At 47.7% G+C, this 23,396-nt stretch overlaps 1 protein-coding gene across 2 annotated transcripts in view; it reads right to left on the bottom strand.

The window, feature by feature from the left end:
• xpo7 (exportin 7) overlaps window positions 1–22,896 on the bottom strand; it is a 31,341-nt gene extending 8,445 nt beyond the window's left edge. The window contains exons 1-16 of one of the 2 annotated variants that reach the window (XM_083930465.1): window positions 22,833–22,896; window positions 14,643–14,789; window positions 13,640–13,733; window positions 13,028–13,194; window positions 12,655–12,720; window positions 12,230–12,334; window positions 10,580–10,745; window positions 10,101–10,174; window positions 9,866–9,985; window positions 9,113–9,259; window positions 8,237–8,409; window positions 7,539–7,732; window positions 5,262–5,306; window positions 5,014–5,119; window positions 2,124–2,259; window positions 398–471 (exon numbers count right to left, since the gene is read on the bottom strand). In XM_083930465.1, the coding sequence (XP_083786591.1) occupies window positions 398–471; window positions 2,124–2,259; window positions 5,014–5,119; window positions 5,262–5,306; window positions 7,539–7,732; window positions 8,237–8,409; window positions 9,113–9,259; window positions 9,866–9,985; window positions 10,101–10,174; window positions 10,580–10,745; window positions 12,230–12,334; window positions 12,655–12,720; window positions 13,028–13,194; window positions 13,640–13,733; window positions 14,643–14,789; window positions 22,833–22,865 (1,847 nt within the window). In that variant the 5' untranslated portion in view covers window positions 22,866–22,896. The remainder of the gene's footprint in view (window positions 1–397; window positions 472–2,123; window positions 2,260–5,013; window positions 5,120–5,261; window positions 5,307–7,538; window positions 7,733–8,236; window positions 8,410–9,112; window positions 9,260–9,865; window positions 9,986–10,100; window positions 10,175–10,579; window positions 10,746–12,229; window positions 12,335–12,654; window positions 12,721–13,027; window positions 13,195–13,639; window positions 13,734–14,642; window positions 14,790–22,832) is intronic. The other variant, XM_083930466.1, reaches the window with a different exon arrangement.
• Between the last annotated feature and the right edge of the window lie 500 nt (window positions 22,897–23,396).

Here is a 23,396-nt window from a genome sequence, read left to right as displayed (position 1 = left end):
AAGACACTTCCTGTTTGAATAAAAGACACTTCCTGTTTAAAGAAAAGACACTTCCTGTTTAAATAAAAGACACTTCCTGTTTGAAGAAAAGACACTTCCTGTTTGAAGAAAAGACACTTCCTGTTTGAATAAGACACTTCCTGTTTGAATAAGACACTTCCTGTTTGAATAACACACCTCCTGTTTGAATAACACACTTCCTGTTTGAATAAGACACTTCCTGTTTAAATAAGACACTTCCTGTTTGAAGAAAAGACACTTCCTGTTTGAATAAGACACTTCCTGTTTAAATAAGACACTTCCTGTTTGAAGAAAAGAAACTTCCTGTTTGAAGAAAAGACACTTCCTGTTGGATGAAAAGACATTGGGTCATTTCAAAATAAAACTTTTTACTCACATTTTCCCGATAAAAACGCTGAGTACCATCGTCTCGTCGTTCAGACCCAGAACTTCGGACAGTCGTCGATAAAGCTGCGATTAAAAACACACGCCAACGTGAACGACCACAACATTAGAAACATCAATATTATATAATATTACTATATTATAGAGGGTGATCTACAGACGCAGGTTTCCTTTGTGTACATGCTGCTGCGACGGCACGTTAAAGCGTTTTTAAAGTTGTTTTTCTCAGGAGGACTTTTTCGCAGAAATGCGTCGTGATGCTGCGAAAAGTGACAACATTATTTCAGATCAAGGTCGATTTTACGAAGCTTTGTCACGAAGAATAAAGACTTCAACCATTCAGTGATCGTTTACTGCTGAGGATTTAACACAACAACACAACGGTCGGCTGCTATTAAACTATTTCCTACCTTTCACAATAAAAGCTCAGTGAAAGTGAATAATTTTATCGATAGCGTTACTTCAGTAAACGTCATGTGTTGTGAATTCTCCAAGTACCGCCTGTTTATTTAGTGTGAGCGTCCGTGTTACGTCAGTTATTTGCTTAGTGTAGTCCGTAGGTACCTAACTAGCGGAGCTTACTTCACTAGCGTAGCTTACGTCACTAGCGTAGCTTACGTCACTTGCGTAGCTTACGTCACTAGCGTAGCTTACGTCGCTAGCGTAGCTTACGTCGCTAGCGTAAATGTCCGCACCACCAGTTCCGTTCATTCTCCGGTGATGTTGGAAGTCATTTACGATGTGAGTTATTAGCACTAGCTTGTTTAGCTGTGTGTTAAAACTGACTGATTGGTTTGTTATGTTGTTGTTGTGTGCTAACGGTGATAAGCTAATTGAATCAGCATGATGTTTATGAGGCTAACGTTTACCGTGTGTAACTAGCTAACTGTGTTCATGTGGTAACACTAGCATGTTTGCTAGCTTAGTGTTTTAACACCTGCATGTGTGTTTTATTTGCATGTGGAGTCATGTGACACTTTTCCTTTTCTTTATTTTCCCCGTTGCAGGATGAATAAAGTAATTCTTCTTCTTCTTCTTTAAAAGCTTTTAATATGAAGCAGCTGAATCAGGAGACGCCGGAGACTCGACGGAGGTAGAAATTATAAAAACAAACGAGTTTTGATAACGAGAAAAACAAGAAACGGTGGAAAAGCAGCGTGAGAGCAACACGTTCAGGTTGAGGTTCGTCTCTAAAGGTACTAAAGTGAGAGCGTTACGTCACAGGTCACTGAGGCACTTGCAGCTACACGCACACAAAGGAACTGCTGTGTTTGGATGTTGGGACGAACTCTTCTCCACTAAAACACCAAACACCAAACCAAAGTTCACACGTGGAGGAAACTACGGCGTCGACATTCACACCACTTATCTGGGACGTTCACATTTTGCAGTTTCTGCCCCGAACAAAGAGAACACACTCGTCAGTCAGCGTGCAGCGTGCAGCGGTGTGCTTCACACACGTCACACAGCACAAAAGGACAACACGGGTAAGAGGCGGACGGAGACTGGGTGGCGCTGGAGAAAACCGCCGCAGTCAGCACCAGCAGACAGACAAAAGACCCGCTCATTCCTACGCACTCGGCCCCCCGTTAACAGCAGACGGTGCAGGGTTAGTGAGGGGGCGGGTGAAGCCGGGCGGGGGTTAATTTAACACGGCACGCTACAGAGGACGCGCTGTCCGGCACAGAAGAGGCGTTAGTTAAAACAGCAGCGTTTACCTTTGATGATTTCTGCACCTGGTCGCCGATGTAGATCTTCCTGAACTGTTCGAAGAAGCTGAGCATGGCCAGCTCCAGGCGCTCGTTGCCGGCCTGAGCGAGCCGAGAGTCGGTCAGGTTCATCAGCTGCAGCACCCTGAGGGTTCAAACCACACGTGTCTTATTTTTATTACAGCATAAACAACACGCACGCAACACTCAGGCAGCTCTGTCCCCGTATTAATGATTAAACTCTGGTTTATACTTAAAGAGTCGGGTTTCAAGAAGTCAATTCAACAGGTTCATTTATTCTGAGTCCCACAGGGAAGTGTTTCGGAGCCCCTGCTGTTTCTATTATAGACGAATCAGGTGAAGAACAGGAAGTGAAGCAGCCTCCATCTCTGCGGTGGCGTCTCCCTCCAGTCTGATGCTCGTGAACGGGAGCCCGTACGGTCTACGTGGATTCAAACCTTTACCTCATGAAGAGCGCTGTGATCATTTCCCTCCATCACTGATGAACTCACATACCTGACGTTTACACTGTGCTCATCAGGTAATAACAGCACATTTAGTTCATTTCCTGTGTGTCACCACGGCGTCTAATGTGAGCTAGCTTAGCACTGTTAGCTTAGCTGACATTACGTTTTCACTGTGTTGAGCTCGGCAGCCTCATGCTGTTCACTGTGAGACGAGTGTGAACCAGAACTGAGTGTCTGTTGGGAACAAATGGGCTCTCTTCATGAGGTAAAGGTTTGAATCCCTGTAGACCGTACGGCCTCAGACAGGGGCGCTCTTCATGAGGTAAAGGTTTGAATCCCTGTAGACCGTACGGCCTCAGACAGGGGCGCTCTTCATGAGGTCACGGTTTGAATCCATGTAGACCGTACGGCCTCAGACAGGGGCGCTCTTCATGAGGTCACGGTTTGAATCCATGTAGACCGTACGGCCTCAGACAGGGGTGCTCTTCATGAGGTAAAGGTTTGAATCCCTGTAGACCGTACGGCCTCAGACAGGGGCGCTCTTCATGAGGTAAAGGTTTGAATCCCTTTAGACCGTACGGCCTCAGACAGGGGCGCTCTTCATGAGGTAAAGGTTTGAATCCCTGTAGACCGTACGGCCTCAGACAGGGGCGCTCTCTTAATGAGGTAAAGGTTTGAATCCCTGTAGACCGTACGGCCTCAGACAGGGGCGCTCTTCATGAGGTAAAGGTTTGAATCCCTGCTGTTGGAGCAGCAGAGAGTTGTTCAGGTTCTTCCTCGACATCGTTGTCAAAAGTAAAGCTGCATAAAAACAACAGGTCAAAGTCGAAAAAGTTCACTTCAGGATCATCAGACTGGAGGGAGACGCCACCGAAGCAATGGCGGCGCTGCTGCTAGATGGCGAAACACACAAACGGCTCGCCGGATTCGACTACTGTTGAAAATGTACTTTTCTATGCCGATGACGGCTTTTTTACGTTGCATAAAACTGAAGATTGTAAGTAAAGAATTCTCTATGATCAGTAACAGTTCAGTCGTGACCCAAACCCTTCATGTGACCAGTTATTATTATTTAAACCAGTTTTTTTGCAGTTTTTTTTTTACAGTCAGGTTTCAAAAAGTCAATTAAACAAACTGACGTGTCCAGAACTCCACCTAGAGCATGTGGCGTCCCACAGGGGAGTCTTTTGGAGCCTCTGCTGTTTCTGTTATAAATGAAAGACTTGATCTTCTGTTGAAAATGTACTTTTCTATGCAGACGACTGTGGCTTTTCAGTGTTGCATAAAACCACATTTTAAACACCAGAACATCAAATTAAAACCAAAATAATTGGAATAAATAAGGCAAAGGTGACGCAGCAGCTTGTCAGTAATATAATAATCTTAATAATGATCATTTCATCATATAAGGGCGCACTCACACTGTCCTTCCGCACCGCGACCCGGACTTTAGGGTCCTTGTCCCCCCCTCCAGGCCCGTTTGTACTCACACTACCTGGGCCTCGGAGAATGCTTCTTGCTGCCTATACGTCATCACGCCGTAACACGTCACACGCATTGATGACGTCATGGCGATGCGTGGCTTTGTTTCCAGATCTTTCCGTAGACCTCAGAGTTTTTGTGCGTCTTGTCAACTGTTTTTGAATCTTTTCATCGACCAAATCTGCAGTAAACACTCCACCTCCGCATCACACCAACGTGAACCTTTCACCGCCATTGTTTGAAATGTCCGCGCATGGTCCCTCCTTCTTTTTTCTATGTCCCAACAGACGGACATAACGCTACTGCCGTAGGCCTCGTGCTCGTACACGTGCGCACGCTCGTGCTCGTACATGTGCAAACGGCTCCGCTAAAGCCCACCTCTTTCAAGCCGGCCGTAGACGGTCCGCTGGCCGCAGTTGAGCGCGGAGCGGGTGCACTCACACGCTTAAAGGTACTAGGCTTTAGCTGAAAAAACGGTTTTGGCCCCGGCCAGAAGGACAGTGTGAGCACGCCCTAAGACAAATGAAAAGAAGGTTTTGAGAGGAGAGGAGCGCTTCCTGTTTGTTTGAGCTCTTTGGATCAGAAGACGAAGTCAAAATAAAACTCTTTTAAATAATTAAACACGCGTGGATCCGACAGACTGTTACGTCAGAGTTTGTTTTTAGGTCAACACGACTGTGCCTCTACAATAAAGGCGTTTTAATTATTTAAGAGAGTTTTCGTTTGGCTCTGAACCAAAGGAATGAAGCTTCAATGATTCATAATTAATGATTAATGTGATTTAATCTGTCGACTGAAACAAAGAAGGAAAATGAACCCGTCAGTATTTAACGTAAGAATTTATTCTATTTTCTTTCTGTTTTGATTAAAAAAAACTTTCAAACTGCAAAATAACAAGAAACTTTCTGTGTTTCTACCTCAACAGATGTTCGTTACTCTCGAGTTCTTACCGACAGACCAACTCTCCGTCCATGGCGTCCTGCTCGTCCGTACTCGCAAACGACACCCTTCCGCCGATAACCGCCCCGATGATGTAAACCAGCCATGTCAGCCGACCTGCGCGGGGAGGGGAACGCAACGTTAGCCACACACTTACATCCTCAAAGAGCAAGACAACACTTTCATTTCATTCACTGATCAAGTATTTTGATTTTCACTAAAAGCTGAAGCAGCTGAAATGAAGTGCACGGTAACTCACAGGCGAATTCACAAAAGGATTGCGCCGCTTTTGCGTCCGCTAAACCTGCACAAATAAGACAAAAAGAAACCGTATTTGCACGTATTTGAGAGAGGTAATAAGCAGACATTTGACGCTAAATCGGCCCGTTAGTGTGAGCGCTAACAGGCGAACTGCACTCAGCTGCAAAACTCCATGTGCGTGTTTGTGTTTGGTGTCTTTGACGTAAACTCTTTTGTGAATTGGACGTGGAGACGGAGCAGACAGAGGTTTGAGAGTGTTGCTGGGTTCGTGGAGCTGCGGTCCGTCCTTTGTGAATTCGCCTGTGAGTGTTTAATGCCTGCATTATTTAAAAACACTAGTGTGCTACGAAGCTAAAGGGCGGCGTCTGTCGCTACAAAGAGCTGCTGCTGCTCAGGGCGCACGGGTTTATGTCAGACAATAAGAAGAATTTAAAAACGTTTCTGCAGAATACGATCCAACTTAAAATCACCCCAGGGTCTGTTTGGCACTTAAACACATCAAATAAGCCATGGAGACAGGATCCAGGAGAGCAGGGAGGGACCGATATGGACTGTTTAGAGCCGTTTCTACTTTTTCTTCCTCGCTTTACATCATAAAAATGACACAATGAGTCTCAATTTGAAAAAAGGAACATTTATTGGACTTAAAAAGGCGTCTGCAGCACACGGAGCTGCCTGTGGATGCCAGTCTGTGAATAATGACGGGAAAAAACTATAGGTGAACACAGCAGCCGATACAGATACACCTAAAAAACACAAATATTGCTAACAGCTGGACGTGGCTAACAGTGGTTAGCTCGGGGCAGCACGGTGAAGGCATTCAAAGGTCTTTTTTAACCACTAATGCTGCTGAAAATAACAGCAAACCTCTGCAGCAGCATGAGAAGAGTACACACACACACACACACACACACACACACACACACACACACACACACACACACACACACACACACACACACACACACACACACACACACACACACACACACACACACACACACACACACACACACACACACACACACACACACACACACACACACACACACACACACACACACACACACACACACACACACACACACACACACACACACACACACACACACAGAGAGAGATGAGTCCCTACACACACAACAAAGCAGCAGCAGTGTAGTTAGTGAAGCCAGAGTTTATTAAAGAGTGTTTTAAAGACTTACCTACTGGCCCCTGTACCAGCTCCTCTCATAGTAAAGTCCATTACAGTGGAAGGAGCCCATTGCTGCTTTGTTGTGTGTGTAGGGACTCTTCTCATGCTGCTGCAGAGGTTTGCTGTTATTTTCAGCAGCATTAGTGGTTAAAAAAGACCTTTGAATGCCTTCACCGTGCTGCCCCGAGCTAATCACTGTTAGCCACGTCCAGCTGTTAGCATCTCTCCTGAAATTCTACCTTAATAAAAACTGTCTCCATGGTTACTGAGGATTAAAGTGCAGACAAAGACCCTGGGATGATTTCACGGTGGAGTTAAATCAGCGTCGGCTTTAATCTCCATTTAAAAATATTTTGCACACTTGTTTTTTTTTATTTTAACATCAGTAAATTTCTGTTTTCTTGACTTTAACGTAGTTTCTTTTATTTATTATTTTGTGAAACTCCTTGTATGTGAGAAAATAAACCGGATTCTTTGGGAAAGAAACATTTCTTGTCGATGGTTTGATAAAAATATCTTCAGTGTCATTTTTTAAATCTCAAAACTCATTTTTATAGACTTGACTTCCTGTGATGTCGTCTTTTTATCCTTTTATCTCAATGTTGTTCTTTTTTTAAGCACCTTAAAATAATTAACAAGCTTTTATTAAGAACTGTCTTTACTTCCTCTGTGCACTTTTATTCAATGACGTGTCAGTTATGGTTCTATTCTACCTCTTTATTTGTTTTGTTAATATTTATGTATTTTGATTGTTTTGCTGTCAAAGCACTTTTTTAACTGCTGTTTTTAAAGGTGCTGTACAAATAAAGTTATTATTATTATTATTAATCTGTAATCTGAATATGAAGCCAGCAGCTGCTTAGCTTAGCTTAGCTTAGCATGAACAGCTACCCCCGTCCACCCACCAGCTTCTTTAACATGTTGCACCTCCTCCTGTGTTTCAGATCATATTTAAGAACTTTCTATTCGTGTTTATTTTGAGCGTTTTGCACCGAAACAACAACAACAGCGAATTCCTCGTATGTGAAAGAGAAAATACTTGAACCAGGTTATTGAGCGTCTCAAAGTGTGTGCAGCACGTACCCTCCTGCACAGTGATGTCTGCGGCGCTGGAGTTGGTGGACTGCAGCAGCTCCTGGTAGCTCTGGGCCGCCTGGTCGAACAGCTGGACCAGCAGAGCGCACGTCTTCTCGTACTCGCACCTCCCGATGGTGGACAGCTGGTCCAGCTGCTGCTGCACCAGGCCGGCGTCGTCCAAAGGGTCTTCTAAGCCGTCTCTGCGGAGCGCACAGGTTCAAGATTCAGGATTCAGGGAAATGATCGTGCAACAGTTTCAATACGAAGGTGGGAAAGGGTCAGAGTGACAAGAAGTCAACATCAAATAAATCAAACAATGAACTTAATGTGACAGAGTGCAACAGACCTGAAGTGATAAAGTGATGCAGTGATGATATAAAGTGATATAAAGTGATGCAGTGATGATATAAAGTGATATAAAGTGATGCAGTGATGATCTAAAGTGATGCAGTGATGATATAAAGTGATGCAGTGATGATCTAAAGTGATGCAGTGATGATCTAAAGTGATTCTCAGGACACAGCGTCTCCACTGTTCCTCACCTGGCCAGTGGGGAGATGAATTATAGAGTCTGACCGCCACAGGAAGAAAAGACTTCCTCCGGCGTTCAGTGTGACACCGGGGGAGGGTGAGTGTGAGGACTAACGTGGTCTTTGACCGCCCTTATCACCCTAAAGAAACCCTGACACTGCAGCAGATCTCACCTGAGGATGACGTGGACCGACTCCAGCCGTGACGTGATGTAGGCCTTGGTGACCTCGGGGGTGTAGGTCTCCAGCAGGTGGGGCTCGGTGGCTTTGACGTAGGGCACCGACGCGGCCAGACGCTGCCACAGACTCAGCAGGTAGTGAACACTGTTGGGGGCAAACTCCCAGTGCTGCAGCAGCGGAGAGGAGAGAGAGCGTCAGTCTCCACAGGTTCACCTCCATCACAAAGCATTTACACAGAGAGGATCTGAAGGTTGGCGGTCGTCGTGACAGATCAGGACCCAGAGGGGGAACTTTTAACTATAACTTTTAAGGAAGTGGAGCCAGTTTAAAAGCAGAACAACAGCTTTTATCTGGCGTCTGAACGCGTACGCAGACGGACCGAGGAGCGTCTGCTGCGTCTGCGGTGATCGTGCTGCGTACGCTTGGTGCTGCCTCTTTGTTAAACACATCAGGAGCCGCTGGTGCACGGACATTTAACAGTCTTTGTGCAGCTAATTTCACATCTAAGTGTGGACGGACAGCGTTAAGGGGACGCGACAGTCGGACGCTGGCGTGCTGTTGAGGAAAGACGTAACTCCTCTCAGCCGTGACGTCCCTCTGCTCTCTGAATCAAACACGTTACTGCCTGCAGTTGGCCGTGATTGGTTGATCGGTGTGTTTTTAGGGCGGGGCATGAGGCGGACGAGCCAATAGTGTGATTTGACAGCAGTGGATAGAATGCGTCCTACAGACGACGCTACGATCGCTCTGCTTTGGGAGATCGTCACCGTCGCCCCCGCCCCCCTACGTGTAACGTCAGATTATGGTGGGATCAGGTCCAACACGACCTCCCTGGGCTCAGATGTGTGTGTACCACCAGAGCACACCCACCTGCAGACTGGTGACGGTGAAGTTGGCGATGAGGCGGATGACTTCGGGGTAGTTTTCCACTTTGACCAGCTCCCCCAGCTGGTAGTTACTCTTCAGCCGCGCCAGCAGACGACAGAACTCGTGGTAGTTATTGGGATCTGGCAAACACTGAAACACGTTTCACACCGTCAGACAACAAGCAACACACACACACCCGGGCACGCGTCTCTGTCACATACACACACCCGTCTGTCACATACACACACCCGGACACACGTCTCTGTCACATACACACCCGGACACACGTCTCTGTCACACACACACCCGGACACACGTCTCTGTCACACACACACACCCGGACACACGTCTCTGTCACACACACACACCCGGACACACGTCTCTGTCTCACACACACGTCTCTGTCTCACACACACCCGGACACACGTCTCTGTCTCACACACACCCGGACACACGTCTCTGTCTCACACACACACACACACACACACACACACACACACACACACACACACACACACACACACACACACACACACACACACACACACACACACACACACACACACACACACACACACACACACACACACACACACACACACACACACACACACACACACACACACACACACACACACACACACACACACACACACACACACACACACACACACACACACACACACACACACACACACACACACACACACACACACACACACACACACACACACACACACACACACACACACACACCTGTGGGTTCGCCAGTATCCTCTTCACTCCGTCCACCAGATGTGAAAGAAACTTCGCTCGTTCTGCGTTGTTGAAGAGAGACCGCCGCACGGAGGCGATCTGGACTAGACATGACAACACCTGCACACACACACACACACACACGCGCGCAGACACACACACACACACGCAGGGTCTCAGACAGGAGGCTTCACATTGACTCTGGGAGCGTTATCACGATGTGAGGAGCACTTACCAACGGGGAGAGGGACGGAGGGATGGAATGATATAAATTGAAAAAGAGCTGCAGCGTGGAGGAATCAAGAAACGCTGGAAAACACAAATCAAACAGAAAACAGCGTCAGGACGGCGGTTCGAGACCGAGAGGACGGCTGCAGCTGCCCGGGGCGCTCATCAACAACATTCAAACGTCTGCTTTTGTCTCATAGTCTTCTGTTAGAACAGAATAGAAACACTTTATTGATCCAAAGCTGAGTTATTTAACGACTGACTGAGATTTAAAGAGACAGAAGCACAAAAACAACACGGTTTAAGATGATTTCAGTGTTTTAATGTGACTGCTGTTTCTCCAGGATCCATTTAAACGGTGATTTTAGTGGTTTTTAAAGCTCTCAGGGGATTCGTGCATCATCATGCATCTCAGTCTCCTTCTTTATGTCTTAAACACCTAATCCCACCATTTTAAAAACGTTTTTCAGCCGCCTCCACAGCTACCTGATCTCCATGACGTGGGGATCTGAACGGTGCAGAGGTCGTCCGACGACTCGTCTGTGGAAGTTCCTATAAAGTCGTAGTTGAGGCAATTGTAGCTGAGCTTGAGCAGCTGCATCAGCAGACCGTGCTGGGACTCATCGTTCAGGTTCAGGTTCTTCCCCGAAGCCTGAAACAAAAACAAGACGGTGGAATTCAGTAAAACGTCTTCAAACTTATTCCTTTAAATCTGAGCCTCCATCAGAAACTCAGCGCTCATGAACTCTTGACCTGCAGCCCCGGAGTCAGCTGACGTTATCCACTCAAGACAGGATGTTGCTACGTCAGCCAGCTAGCAGTTCATCTGCCACAACAGTAGCTAGCTGTAACTTAGCTACGCTGCATGAATCTGGTGTCGGTCGCTTCGTAACATTCGCTGATGAAGTCGTTTACAAACGGCGAGCGAGTCAGGAGTGCGAATCAATCAGCTGACGTTATCATAGGATGTTGCTATGTCAGCCAGCTAGCAGTTCATCTGCATTAGCAGCGAGCAAACAGTAGCTAACATTGGCAGGGAGCTAACAGTAGCTAACATTAGCAGCTAACAGCACAATATATTCCACGCCGGTGTTTTCTCTGGGATTTTTATCAGCACCCGGGCGGCATCGATACATCACAACGTTTTGTTGACCATCATGTACATTTTTGTTTTCTCCAGCGTTAGCCAGCTAGCTGGAACTTAGCTACGCTGCATGGATCTGGTGTCGGTCGCTTTGCAACGTTAGCTGATGAAGTCGTTTACAAACGGCGAGTCAGGAGTCTGGATGAATCAGCTGATGTTATCCACTCAACACAGGATGTCGCTACATCAGCAAACTAGCAGTTCATCTGCATTAGCAGCGAGTTAACAGTGGCTAACATCAGCAGCTAACAGCACCCACGGTCTCGCTCCACGCCACAGTCCTCTGGCTCGACAGAATTGACGTAGAATACCAGATATGACGTCTTTGAGGATACTCGCTGTCACTCTGTGCCAAATAACGGAGACACTTAAAAACAAGGTAAGCTTTGCTACATCGATACTGTTGCCTGGCTAACTACGAGCTAACTAGCATTCTGCTAGTTTGATAACATCTGATAAAGGTTTTTTGCCACCTGTGAGATGTGTGCGGGGTTTTCCTGCATAGAGATTTTTTGTCAGCTGCTAAAAGCTTCTTAAATTTCCAGCGCTAATGAAAAAAAACATCGACCTGTAAACTGCGTGAATGCTACGTCACGTCTGTCAAACCAGGGGCTTGTGTCACGTCAGGGGCTTCATCTTAATGGGAAGAAGTGTTTTTAATTATAATTTGTGTCAGTTAACTGAAATTAAACTGGATTTCCCCTTATACACACAATTATTTGCTTTAATTGTATTTTATTTTGAAAAAAGTAACTTCCAATGCATATTTCCTGCGTCACTACCGTCACGTCAGGAGCTTGTGTCACGTCAGGGGCTTCCGCTCAGAGGCTGCAGCTGGACGCTACTCGCCGGATCATGTGTTCACGTTAGCTTACTCCGTTTAGCATCTCTGTGGGCTGTGTTTGCAATGAAGAACCCTGAACAGAGGTGTGGTTTCTAACGTGTGTGAAAAGGGACGGAGTTGTTTCTAACGTGTGTGAAAAGCGACGTGCCTGTTTCAGGAGGTTGCAGGAAAGCGTGAAAATGTCGAAGAGGGACGAGTCTCTGAAGGACGACGCGATCTTCCTGTGTTTGGTCAGAGGATGCGTCGTGTCGGCCTGAAACGAGAAACACACGACGTTAGTAAAGGAGGGGGAGAGAGAGAGAGAGAGAGAGAGAGAGAGACAGAGAGAGAGAGAGAGAGAGAGAGAGAGACAGAGAGAGACAGAGAGAGAGGGAGAGAGAGAGAGAGAGAGAGAGAGAGAGACAGAGAGAGAGGGAGAGAGAGAGAGAGAGAAGAGAGAGAGAGAGAGAGGGAGGAGAGAGAGAGAGAGAGGGGAGGAGAAGAAGCAGCAGAGAAGCAGAAGAAGGAGAAGAACAAGGAGAAGGAGAAGAAGAAGCAAAAGAAGAAGAAGCAGCAGAAGAAGAAGAAACCCACCTGATTGATCTCATTGGTCAGCTGTGACAGGATGGTGACCCCGATGATGCAGTGTTCAACGCTGTCCTGTAAACACACACACACACAGTTACACATCATTATCAGACACACACACACACAGTTACACAGTATCACACACACACACACACACACAGTTACACAGGATCACACACACACACACACACACACACACACAGTTACACATCATCACACACACACACACACACACAGTTACACATCATCCCACACACACACACACACTGTTGTACATCAAACACACAGTTACACATCATCACACACACACACACAGTTACACATCAACCACACACACACACACACAGTTACACAGGATCTCTCACACACACACACACACCTGTAGGAAGCGTGTCACGTCTGCGATGACGTTCCTGAAGACGTAGTCGTCTTTCTGGCAGTCGAACCAGCCCAGCTTGGTGATCCGGGCGTACAGCTGGATCAGCGCCTGCGTCACAAAGGCCGCCAGCTTCGGCCGCGTGGCCAGATAGTTCAGCACATAGTTCCCTGCACCACACACACACACACGCGCGCGCACACACACACACACACGCACACACACGCACACACACACACACACACACACACACAAACAAACAAACAAACAAACAAACAAACACACAGCGTCGTCAGAGCAGAACAACTCACCTTTAAGACTCACAGAAAAATTTAGTTACTGCAACAATGAGTGTAAATTCTGTCTCTACACAGTCGCCTGTTTCCAACTCTCAGAAACGTCGACAGCGTTGGAGATTCACTTGTTTAAAGAGGCTCCGCCCCTAACGAGGAAAACGAAACTGAAACTCACATTAAATATGTTTTTGCTGACTTCACAGTGAATTTATGCCCACTTTGATTATGCACTAATAATCAAAGTGCTGTTCTGCACCGTTTGTGATAAACAGATCAGTATTTTCCCTCCTTGTGCGGCAGAAGAGCTGAAGATACTCACGGATGTCGATGCGTTGCTCGAGGGGCAGAGGGTTGCTGGTTCGAGAGACCAGTTTAGACAAACACGTGGCTGCGAGCAGCTGAGAATACGACGACTGCAATGACAGGAACACAACGTCATTCCTCACACACACTCTCATATAAACAGACCTGACACACGCTGCTGTGAACCCTGTCGGCCATGTTGTTTGTCCTCACAAGTAACCATAGCAACGCCGCTCTAATGTTAAAGTCTCTCCGGTCACCAGTCACTTAAACAGCTGTGATAGAGATGAGGTAAAGATCTGCCTCAACCACAGACGATAACTGATGTTTACAGACGTTAACTGATGTTTACAGACGTTAACTGATGTTTACAGACGTTAACTGATGTTTACAGACGTTAACTGATGTTTACAGACGTTAACTGATGTTTACAGACGTTAACTGATGTTTACAGACGTTAGCTGATGTTTACAGACGTTAGCTGATGTTTACAGACGTTAGCTGATGTTTACAGACGTTAGCTGATGTTCACAGACGTTAACTGATGTTTACAGACGTTAGCTGATGTTTACAGACGTTAACTGATGTTTACAGACGTTAGCTGATGTTTACAGACGTTAACTGATGTTTACAGACGTTAACTGATGTTTACAGACGTTAACTGATGTTTACAGACGTTAGCTGATGTTTACAGACGTTAACTGATGTTTACAGACGTTAACTGATGTTTACAGACGTTAGCTGATGTTTACAGACGTTAACTGATGTTTACAGACGTTAACTGATGTTTACAGACTTTAACTGATGTTTACAGACGTTAGCTGATGTTTACAGACGTTAGCTGATGTTTACAGACGTTAGCTGATGTTTACAGACGTTAACTGATGTTTACAGACGTTAACTGATGTTTACAGACGTTAACTGATGTTCACAGGCGTTAAATGATGCTTAGAAACATTAACTGATGGTCACAGACGATAACTAATGCTGACAGATGCTGTTTAGAGACGTCTACTCACGCTTCCTCTCTCCAGCAGCAGCTGACACTTGCTGAGACAGTCGGGGCTGTTGGTGAACTCCACCAGAGCTTTCTCCGCCTGGTGTCGGACGGCAGTGTCGGTCGTCTCGTACAGCTGCTTACAGAGGATCTCCAGCTGGGCAAGGCCCTGGAGAAGACAACAGAGGAGAGCGTTACAGCGTCACAGAGGAGAGCGTTACACCGTCACAGAGAGGAGAGCGTTACACCGTCACACAGAGGAGAGCGTTACACCGTCACACAGAGGAGAGCGTTACACCGTCACACAGAGGAGAGCACGCTGCGTTACCCCGTCACACAGAGGAGAGCGTTAAACCATCACAGAGGAGAGCACGCTGCGTTACACCGTCACAGAGGAGAGCACGCTGCGTTACACCGTCACACAGAGGAGAGAGCGTTACACCGTCACACAGAGGAGAGCGTTACACCATCACAGAGGAGAGCACGCTGCGTTACCCCGTCACACAGAGGAGAGCGTTAAACCATCACAGAGGAGAGCACGCTGCGTTACACCGTCACACAGAGGAGAGCACACTGCGTTACACCGTCACAGAGGAGAGCACGCTGCGTTACACCGTCACACAGAGGAGAGAGCGTTACACCGTCACACAGAGGAGAGCGTTACACCGTCACACAGAGGAGAGCGTTACACCGTCACACACAGGAGAGCGTTACACCGTCACACAGAGGAGAGCGTTACACCGTCACAGAGGAGAGCACGCTGCGTTACACCATTACACCGTCACACAGAGGAGAGCATGCTGCGTTACACCGTCACACAGAGGAGAGCACGCTGCGTTACACCGTCACACAGAGGAGAGCACGCCACGTTACACCGTCACACAGAGGAGCACAGAGGAGAGCACGCCACGTTACACCGTCACAAGGAGGAGAGCCCGCTGCTTTACACCGTCACAAGGAGGAGAGCACGCTGCGTTACACCGTCACACAGAGGAGAGCATGCTGCGTTACACCGTCACAAGGAGGAGAGCCCGCTGCTTTACACCGTCACACAGAGGAGAGCATGCTGCGTTACACCGTCACACAGAGGAGAGCATGGTCTGATGATTAGTGAGCAGATGTTTGAGAGTTTGAAATGACTCATTTCTTCTTCTTCTTCTCTGGTTTCATAATAAACTAAATCTCAGAGTGACTTATAAAGTTAATGATCCGTTAATCGTCTGAATAAATGTCGTTTGCAGATCTAAACTTTTTAAACATTCATTTAAAATTAAAAATGCACGTTTACACTTTTTTAAAACCTCCAAATAACAGCAGATCTCCCTCCACGTGCGCGGAGATAAACGTGCACGTTTGCAGCAGCAGCAGACTGAGACAAACATTAATAAAGATCAAGTGCTGAGTCATGCTCAGTCACTGACTGGTGGTTGAAAATGGTGGTTTCCTGCAGGTCAGAGGGGAAGATTAGAGGCGTTGCGCGGCGGTGCGTTCACTGCTGACGGTACGAGCGCGGGGCGTTTGAGGTCCAGGAGGATTATTGGGAGAAAAGTCTGCAGGCCTCAGATAAAGAACCCAACCCTGCACATCAGGAACGACTGCTGCTGCTCAACAACGTCACAAAACTTTATTTACACATCAAACAGGAAGTTTAAACGGCTGCAGACAATCAGGTTTCCAACGGCGACGCACCGAACACATAGGAAGACTACAGCAACAGTGACGGCAGAGAGTAACGGTGACAGCAGACAGTAACGGTGACAGCAGACAGTAACGGTGACAGCAGAGAGTAACGGTGACAGCAGACGGTAACGGTGACAGCAGAGAGTAACGGTGACGGCAGAGAGTAACGGTGACGGCAGAGAGTAACGGTGACGGCAGAGAGTAACGGTGACAGCAGAGAGTAACGGTGACAGCAGACGGTAACGGTGACAGCAGACGGTAACGGTGACAGCAGAGAGTAACGGTGACAGCAGAGAGTAACGGTGACGGCAGAGAGTAACGGTGACGGCAGAGAGTAACGGTGACGGCAGAGAGTAACGGTGACAGCAGAGAGTAACGGTGTGCGGTGACAGCAGACAGTAACGGTGACAGCAGAGAGTAACGGTGTGCGGTGACGGCAGACAGTAACGGTGTGCGGTGACAGCAGACAGTAACGTGACAGCAGAGAGTAACGGTGACGGCAGACAGTAACGGTGACGGCAGACAGTAACGGTGACGGCAGAGAGTAACGGTGACAGCAGACGGTAACGGTGACGGCAGAGAGTAACGGTGACGGCAGAGAGTAACGGTGACGGCAGAGAGTAACGGTGACAGCAGAGAGTAACGGTGACAGCAGACGGTAACGGTGACAGCAGACGGTAACGGTGACAGCAGAGAGTAACGGTGACAGCAGAGAGTAACGGTGACGGCAGACGGTAACGGTGACGGCAGAGAGTAACGGTGACGGCAGAGAGTAACGGTGACAGCAGAGAGTAACGGTGTGCGGTGACAGCAGACAGTAACGGTGACAGCAGAGAGTAACGGTGTGCGGTGACGGCAGACAGTAACGGTGTGCGGTGACAGCAGACAGTAACGGTGTGCGGTGACAGCAGACAGTAACGTGACAGCAGAGAGTAACGGTGACGGCAGACGGTAACGGTGACGGCAGACGGTAACGTGACGGCAGACGGTAACGTGACGGCAGACGGTAACGTGACGGCAGACGGTAACGTGACGGCAGACAGTAACGTGACGGCAGACAGTAACGGTGACAGCCGACGGTAACGGTGACAGCCGACGGTAACGGTGACAGCCGACGGTAACGGTGACAGCAGACGGTAACGGTGACAGCCGACGGTAACGGTGACAGCAGACGGTAACGGTGACAGCCGACAGTAACTGTGACAGCCGACGGTAACTGTGACAGCAGACGGTAACGGTGACAGCAGACGGTAACTGTGACAGCAGACAGTAACGGTGACAGCAGACAGTAACTGTGACAGCAGACAGTAACGGTGACAGCCGACAGTAACGGTGACAGCCGACAGTAACGGTGACAGCCGACAGTAACGGTGACAGCCGACAGTAACTGTGACAGCAGACGGTAACGGTGACAGCAGACGGTAACGGTGACAGCAGACGGTAACAGTGTGCGGTGACAGCAGACGGTAACAGTGTGCGGTGACAGCAGACGGTAACAGTGTGCGGTGACAGCAGACGGTAACAGTGTGCGGTGACAGCAGACGGTAACAGTGTGCGGTGACAGCAGACGGTAACAGTGTGCGGTGACAGCAGACGGTAACAGTGTGCGGTGACAGCAAACGGTAACAGTGTGCGGTGACAGCAGACGGTAACAGTGTGCGGTGACAGCAGACGGTAACGATGTGCGGTGACAGCAGACAGTAATGGTGACAGCAGACAGTAACGGTGACAGCAGACAGTAACGGTGACAGCAGACAGTAACGGTGACAGCAGACAGTAACGGTGACAGCAGACAGTAACGGTGACAGCAGACAGTAACGGTGACAGCAGACAGTAACAGTGACAGCAGACAGTAACGGTGACAGCAGACGGTAACGGTGACAGCAGACAGTAACGGTGACAGCCGACAGTAACGGTGTGCGGTGACAGCAGACAGTAACGGTGACAGCCGACAGTAACTAGATAAACATGAGTGAGAGCCTTGTTTCTCTCGCAGAGATGACGCCGGCTGTGATATGAAGTAAAACACGGGCTCCGTGAGTCGAGAGCAGCAGCGTTTCTGATTTACACTGATGTCCAACACGGTCCCACGCTCACAGACTGGAAAACACCCACAATCCTCTGCTGCTCCACATTAGCAACTTGTGTCTGTGTCAGAGACAGCAGGCTGCATTCAAGGCTATTTAATTAGCATAACAGAGCTAACGCTAACACGGCGTGTTCCTTAAACCATCTGTTGGTTCAGACCATCGAAGAGCAACCATGAAAACACCACCACACGAACGACCTCAGTCCAGGTCCAGATGACGGAGTTAGCATGCGTATGTTAGCATGCTAATGATGCTAATCCTGACAACTAGCCTCCGAGGAGAAGTGAGGGCCAGAGGCTAGCTGTCACTCAAGAGGCCACGCCCCTAATTATTCATAAACTTTAACCTCCAATAAAATAAAAACTAGCCCCTCCCCCTCAGTGTTGTCATGGAGATCTGAGCTAAACACACAGACTAGAATGTTCTTTTGTCCTTAAACAGGTTTAATGATGCTGTGTAAACGGCCTGTTTAACATGGGGCTCAATGAGAAACTGCTCTGTTATGAAACCTGCCCCTAGTGGACACTCAGAGAACTGACGCTGACAGAGCTTCCTGATTGGACCAGACAGGACGCCGTGGGCGGGGCTTAGTCCTGACTTATATTCTACAGAAAAGGCGACGAACTAAAACTTAAAGTTTCCAAATGTGTCACAAGAACGTAAACAAACCAAAACAATGGAATTACATGAACGAAGACAGAAGACGACGTGTCTGTGACGTTATACAGATGGTTATTCTGTTATTATTTTATTTTAATTCAGTAAATAATATTAAAATAACACTGAAGTCTGTGTTTGTAAACTTCTGTGGGTTAAAAACATAAAACTGAGTTTTCTCTTGTTTCATTACGAACTTTAGTGCAAAATATAAACTCTGAATATTTCACATCAGAGTTTCTGATCAATATGCGTCTGTTGTTATGTTTTGCCTCTTTTTACCATAATTTACTTCTGAAATGTTAATGTTTTTGTTATTTGTAGTTTTAAATGTGATGATTTTTATTGCATTAAGTGTCTGAGCACCTTTGAAAAAACTACACCAATAAAACATAATTATTATTATTATTATTATGTTTCATAATCTCTGTTTTAATCAGGATATGGTTCCATTGAAAGACTTTAAATGATCATATTTAATTATCGCCGGCTCCGTTTAATAATTATCTTATTAATAATGATCTGTTTAATAATTATCTTTTACATATTAAAGGTTTTTGATTTTTAATAAAAAGGAAGAAAATTCAAGAATATCTTTTAAAACCAGATCACGATCGTTTCAGAGACGAGACGATAAATGAAGTGTTTGAGTCCAGAGTCAGTGACGGGGACAGAGACAGACGGGAGGACGGGGACAGAGACAAGGAGAGGGACGGGGACAGAAACAAGGAGAGGGACAGAGACAAGGAGAGGGACGGAGACAAGGAGAGGGACGGGGACAGAGACAAGGAGAGGGACGGGGACAGAGACAAGGAGAGGGACGGGGACAGAAACAAGGAGAGGGACGGGGACAGAGACAAGGAGAGGGACGGAGACAAGGAGAGGGACGGGGACAGAGACAAGGAGAGGGACGGGGACAGAGACAAGGAGAGGGACAGGGACAGAGACAAGGAGAGGGACGGGACAGAGACAAGGAGAGGGACGGGGACAGAGACAAGGAGAGGGACGGGACAGAGACAAGGAGAGGGACGGGGACAGAGACAAGGAGAGGGACGGGGACAGAGACAAGGAGAGGGACGGGGACAGAAACAAGGAGAGGGACGGGGACAGAGACAAGGAGAGGGACGGGGACAGAGACAAGGAGAGGGACGGGGACAGAAACAAGGAGAGGGACGGGGACAGATACAAGGAGAGGGACGGGGACAGAAACAAGGAGAGGGACGGGGACAGAAACAAGGAGAGGGACGGGGACAGAGACAAGGAGAGGGACGGGGACAGAGACAAGGAGAGGGACGGGGACAGAAACAAGGAGAGGGACGGGGACAGAAACAAGGAGAGGGACGGGGACAGAGACAAGGAGAGGGACGGGGACAGAGACAAGGAGAGGGACGGGGACAGAAACAAGGAGAGGGACGGGGACAGAAACAAGGAGAGGGACGGGGACAGAGACAAGGAGAGGGACGGGGACAGAGACAAGGAGAGGGACGGGGACGGAGACAAGGAGAGGGACGGGGACAGAAACAAGGAGAGGGATGGGGACAGAAACAAGGAGAGGGACGGGGACAGAGACACGGAGAGGGACGGGGACAGAGACAAGGAGAGGGACGGGACAGAAACAAGGAGAGGGACGGGGACAGAGACAAGGAGAGGGACGGGGACAGAGACAAGGAGAGGGACGGGGACAGAAACAAGGAGAGGGACGGGGACAGAAACAAGGAGAGGGACGGGGACAGAGACAAGGAGAGGGACGGGGACGGAGACAAGGAGAGGGACGGGGACAGAGACAAGGAGAGGGACGGGGACAGAGACAAGGAGAGGGACGGGGACGGAGACAAGGAGAGGGACGGGGACAGAGACAAGGAGAGGGACGGGGACAGAAACAAGGAGAGGGACGGGGACAGAAACAAGGAGAGGGACGGGGACAGAGACAAGGAGAGGGACGGGGACGGAGACAAGGAGAGGGACGGGGACAGAAACAAGGAGAGGGACGGGGACAGAAACAAGGAGAGGGACGGGGACAAGGAGAGGGACGGGGACAGAAACAAGGAGAGGGACGGGGACAGAGACAAGGAGAGGGACGGAGACAGAAAGACAGACAGGGACAGAAAGACAGAGGACGTGCAGCCAGGAGACAAATTCTCAGGACGGAACAATCTTGTCCATCTGTCTCTCTGTCCTCCTGTCTGTCTCTCTTTCTGTCCTCCCGTCCGTCTCTGTCCTCCCGTCCGTCTCTGTCCTCCCGTCTGTCTCTCTTTCTGTCCTCCCGTCTGTCTCTCTCTATCCATTCTCCCGTCTGTCTCTCTCTCCATTCTCCTGTCTGTCTCTCTCTCCATCATCCTCTATATCCACCTGTCTCTCTCTCAGTCCCCGTCCTCCCATCTGTCCACCTTTCTTTCTGTCTCTCTCTCATCCTGTCAGTGTCCCATCCTGTATATCCACCTGTCTCTCTCTTGCTCTCTCTGTCCTCCTGTCCGTCTCTCGACCCCTCGTGTCTGTCTCTCCATCATCCTCTTTATCCACCTGTCTCTCTCTCTCAGTATGTCTCTGTTCATGTCCCCCTCTCTGTCTCTCTCTCCGCCTGTCTCTCTCTCTGTCCCCGTGTCTCTCCCTCTGTCCCCCTGTCTGTCTCCCTCTCCCCCTGTCTCTCTCTCCTGTCTGTCTCCTCACATGTGTCCGGAGCCGTTAGCTTGATGCTAACTAAACAAAACAGCGCTGCTTAGTTACGCGCATAAACACAACACCGGGGGAACAAGAACAAAACCCCGGTGTCCTCCTTCCCTCCGTGTCCTCCAGCCGCGGGACGGGACCGGCGGCAGCCCGGAGGGTCCACGAGCTTCACCCGATAAACAGTTAAAAACAAGGAAAACAAGCGTGTTTTGAAAACGGGCTCGAGCGGGAGAAGTTGACGTCTGTGCTGAAGCTAACGTTAGCGTGCTAGCATAGCCTAGCTAACAGAGGGGCATCGGCTACCTTTAGCAAAACAGGGCGATTAAATAAATATTTAAACATTTGAGGGGAATTAATAAATAATAGATTAACGTGTTGGTTCATAACATAAGTAATAATGTCCACATTATGGCGCCAAAGGGACCATTTCGTGTTAGCTTTGACAGCTACCCGTCCGCGGCCAGACAGTGTTACGGTTTAGCTGGTGACCGTGTTAATGGGTAACTTTCTCATATTTTAAGATACATTACGAGAGATTGACACGTATTATCAACACAATTAAACTTACATAAATGTTTACATACTTAGATGAAACATTATTAAACGATAAAATCATTGTTTTAGGAGAATCCCTACATGAAAGTCACCAGTTAACACGGTCACCAGTTACACCGTAACACCAGCACCGTGTGTTTTATTGTTTACTTCACTACAACACGCCGATAAAACACGAAATCACCCCGGCGAGGGTGTGCCTCCACCCGGCGCCGACACCGGGGACACACCGGGTACAACCCGAGGGTTCACCGGCTTTTGTTTCCCCTCCTGGGGCAGAGAAATCCCCCCTCTCCGCTAGCACCGTGGCTAGCACGGAAGCTAACCCCGCAGCCGCAGCAGCACTGACAGCAGGCCACAAGTCAACACAGGCGGACTCATCCTCCTTTCTTTCCCCGCCGACAGCAGCCCTGAACACGGACGGCTTCCTCCGGGCCTCTCCGGCGGCCGCACCACCGGCTCCGTGCCCCGGGAACACATGCACCGGAGCCCGCGTCGCCGCTCCGTGAGTGTCGCGCCCGTGGATGAATTGTCAGATACCAAAACATGAAAGCTCTGCTCACCTGCACATGATCCGCCATTTTTCTCCATTTCATGCACCTCTCACTCCCCCGCTTATGGGTGAGAGCGCGACAACAGCGCCCCCGCGGCGGAGCCCCGCTACTGCACCCTCCTCACCAGGGTCATTCAGCTTAATTTAATGTTTATTTATGTTTAAATAAACTTATTTAATATCTGTATTTAATGTTATTCATCTTTATATAAACTTTATTAATATTTAAATAATGTTTATTTATCTTTATATAAACTTATTTATCTTTATTTAAAGTTTATTAATCTTAAAAATAATATTAGTTTATTCATATTTATATAAAGTTTATTTATATTTATTTAAAGTTTATTTATATTTATTTATATTTATTTAATGTTTATTTAATGTTTATTTATATTTATTTAATGTTTATTTATATTTAAATAAAGTTTAAATAAAGTTTATTTATATTTATTTAACGTTTATTAATATTTATATAAATACATTTAATATCTGTATTTAATGTTTATTTATATAAAGTTTATTTATATTTATTTAATGTTTATTAATATTTATATAAATACATTTAATATCT

Source organism: Echiichthys vipera (genome assembly GCF_963691815.1).
Source record: "Echiichthys vipera genome assembly, chromosome: 16".
In the NCBI taxonomy this organism is placed as follows: Eukaryota; Metazoa; Chordata; class Actinopteri; order Perciformes; family Trachinidae; genus Echiichthys; species Echiichthys vipera.
Note: the sequence above shows the minus strand (reverse complement) of the source record. Positions and strands in the feature narration are given on the sequence as shown.